At 37.1% G+C, this 2587-nt stretch overlaps 1 protein-coding gene across 3 annotated transcripts in view; it reads right to left on the bottom strand.

Annotated features, from left to right (window-relative positions):
• Positions 1-2587, bottom strand: part of DTL (denticleless E3 ubiquitin protein ligase homolog) — a 52995-nt gene that overhangs the window by 19575 nt on the left and 30833 nt on the right. For all 3 annotated transcript variants that reach the window (XM_012811858.1, XM_012811857.1, XM_003800521.2), the window contains one exon: positions 1643-1732. In XM_012811858.1, coding sequence (XP_012667312.1) covers positions 1643-1732 — 90 coding nt within the window. The remainder of the gene's footprint in view (positions 1-1642; positions 1733-2587) is intronic.

Genomic DNA, 2587 nt, shown 5'->3' with positions numbered 1-2587 from the left:
TTTTTTGGGGGGTGGGGGGGTGGGTTGTAGTTATCATCACTGTTTGGCGGGCCCAGGCTGGATTTGAACCCACCAGCTCTGGTGTATGTCGCTGGCGCCCTAGTCACTTGAGCTGCTGGCACCAAGCCACTTGAGAGACTTTTTAAAAGGTAGTCATTAGATTAACATAGGTAAATAGCTCTGCCATTTCTTTTGAGTCTTTTCTGACAGGAAATAAGACTAATATATGATGATTGAAAAAAGATAATATAATTAATTTAATACCCCAAAAACATTTATCTAAGTTGTTTCCATGAAGATGGTGATACTCCATATTAAAAGCAGACATTTCACTGGAAATTACATTGAACCTAAGGAAAATAATGTAATTGGCATGTAACTAAAGTAAATTTTTTTTAAAAAGGTCTGCCTTGAAGCTGACCACAGAAATGGTAACAGGGATATAAAAATAAAGAGAAATCTACAGCAATACTGGAAGCTGGCAGAGACTGCCATGAATAGACCAGACCACGAGAAGTTTCTGAAAGATAAAAAGCAGATGCAACCAATAGGCAACAAAACCTCAAAACGTCATCCTCAAAATGTCATACGTGAAAAGAGAAACCTCCATAGAATTGAGATTTCCTGTGGAACTCAGAATAACCCAAAGATCAAAGTCAATGGGAGTTGGGAGAAGGAGTGAAACTTGGGCTATTAAATGAAATTCCTATGTATACCCAGTTTGTTTATGTTTCTGGCCTTTCTATGTTTTTTTAACTTGTTTCTTTAAATATCACATAATATAGTCACTATAAAAAAACTAAAAGGTAAGGATGCTTTCTTTCCAGAGTGTCTAACAAGGGTGCCTAACCTTTTTTCTTTTCTGCACATTAGAAGATTAAGAGTTGTCTTGAGGGCACACATTAAATTCCCAACACTACAAAAGCTGATTACGTTTTTTTAAAAAGCCTGTGCATACTTCTCATGATATCTGACACCACAGATAAGCAAAAAAAGTCCTCATAAAATCATCATACAGCCTGTGGGCTGCAGGATGGACACCCCTGGTAAAACATTTCACACGTACTCCTTACAGTTTGGCTACAGGTAACATGTTAGGACTTTGCAGTAACTACTTTATTAGCTACATGTGAAAACCCAAACTGGACTGTGAAAAATCTTCAAAATGCTACTACCTTGACAACACAGTGGAACGGTTGACCACTGAAGGGATTGCAACAAACTGGCCAACATGTGGATGTGGTCAACACAGGGAACTAAACTTACTGTACTGGTACATACGTGTGGTGCATGTCTAGTCTATGAAAATTAGGTCAATTTAAGGAGGTGGCTAATTATGGACATTCTACTATGTTTAGAAAATGGAAGGACTAGTTTTCCCTGAGATTGTTTGTTTAGGAGAGAAATGACTCTTAGGGAACCATAAATCCACCCTTATTCCTTTGTGCATGTTATTGTTTATTGCTACAAGAAAGCAGAATATGTATATGTATGAGTAATGCTGATATAGATTCTTGACCGCCTCTACATCTTTCAAATTTCTATTTAAACAAAAATCTATATCATTCTCAAACTAACCTTGGGAAAGCCTACAAACCTGTGATCTACCTTTTAAGCCAAATATAGAGATTTATTTACAAACCTTTGTGAAGTCAGATGGACACCAGCACACAGATGTGACTTCTTGAGAATGACCCAGTAGCACAGTAGGAGGATGCCAGGGCGTGGAGACCTAGTCCAATCAAAAGAAACAATAGAACAGTGTTAGGTCTCCCAGATAAACTCTGTATCTCCAGAATTGTGTCTTAAAGAGCTTTAGGGTTGTTACCCCTAGGCCTGCTAAATTATAGTTCAGAAAAAAGAGTTCCAATAGGCAATGACAATAGCCAAAATAAGCAAGCAATATGAGCTTAGACACCAGGACCATTCTTATATTCGGAACTATGTAGCTAAACATACTTTAACTAAAACTGAAGACTGGCATTGTCTCTTACCCCTTAGCTGGTAAACTTTGTGGAAGGATTAAGTTTAGCGGCTAGATAATAAACTTCAAGTGGACAACTTAGTACTATTTATACACAGCGTAGACATTTTCAGATCTCTAGTCAGCTACTTCTAGAAATACTAAATTAACAGTGAATCCTGAAGCTATCTAAAATACGCCACCAACTCTCTTGGGGCAAGAGCAGAATCTTCCCTCCAAAAGAAGACTCACGGTCTCTTACCAAAACCCAAAGATATCCTTTCATTTTGAGTTGGATAACCATAAACTTCAGTTTGAAGAAGTATAAGCTGTATTTTACATGGTGCTTTGGTATCCTTTGTGGAAAATTTTTTTCTCTCTCAAATTTTCTTTGTTAAAGAAATTTTGAATTTTCAATTAAAATTCTTACCACATGTTAATATATTTTAATGTACGAAGAAGGCTCACATTGTGCTGTACTGCACAGGTGATTAAAACTGTATTTTTCCACCTTTGGAAGCTATCAGTAAAATACCTTTGACAGAACTGTACAGCTGACTCATTCAAGAGCTGTCAATCCCTTTCACAAGTCACAGGAATTAATCAGCACAATAAGGAATACAA

This window comes from Otolemur garnettii, unplaced genomic scaffold (assembly GCF_000181295.1).
Source record: "Otolemur garnettii isolate 467f Iridium unplaced genomic scaffold, OtoGar3 scaffold00178, whole genome shotgun sequence".
NCBI classification, from domain to species: Eukaryota; Metazoa; Chordata; class Mammalia; order Primates; family Galagidae; genus Otolemur; species Otolemur garnettii.
Note: the sequence above shows the minus strand (reverse complement) of the source record. Positions and strands in the feature narration are given on the sequence as shown.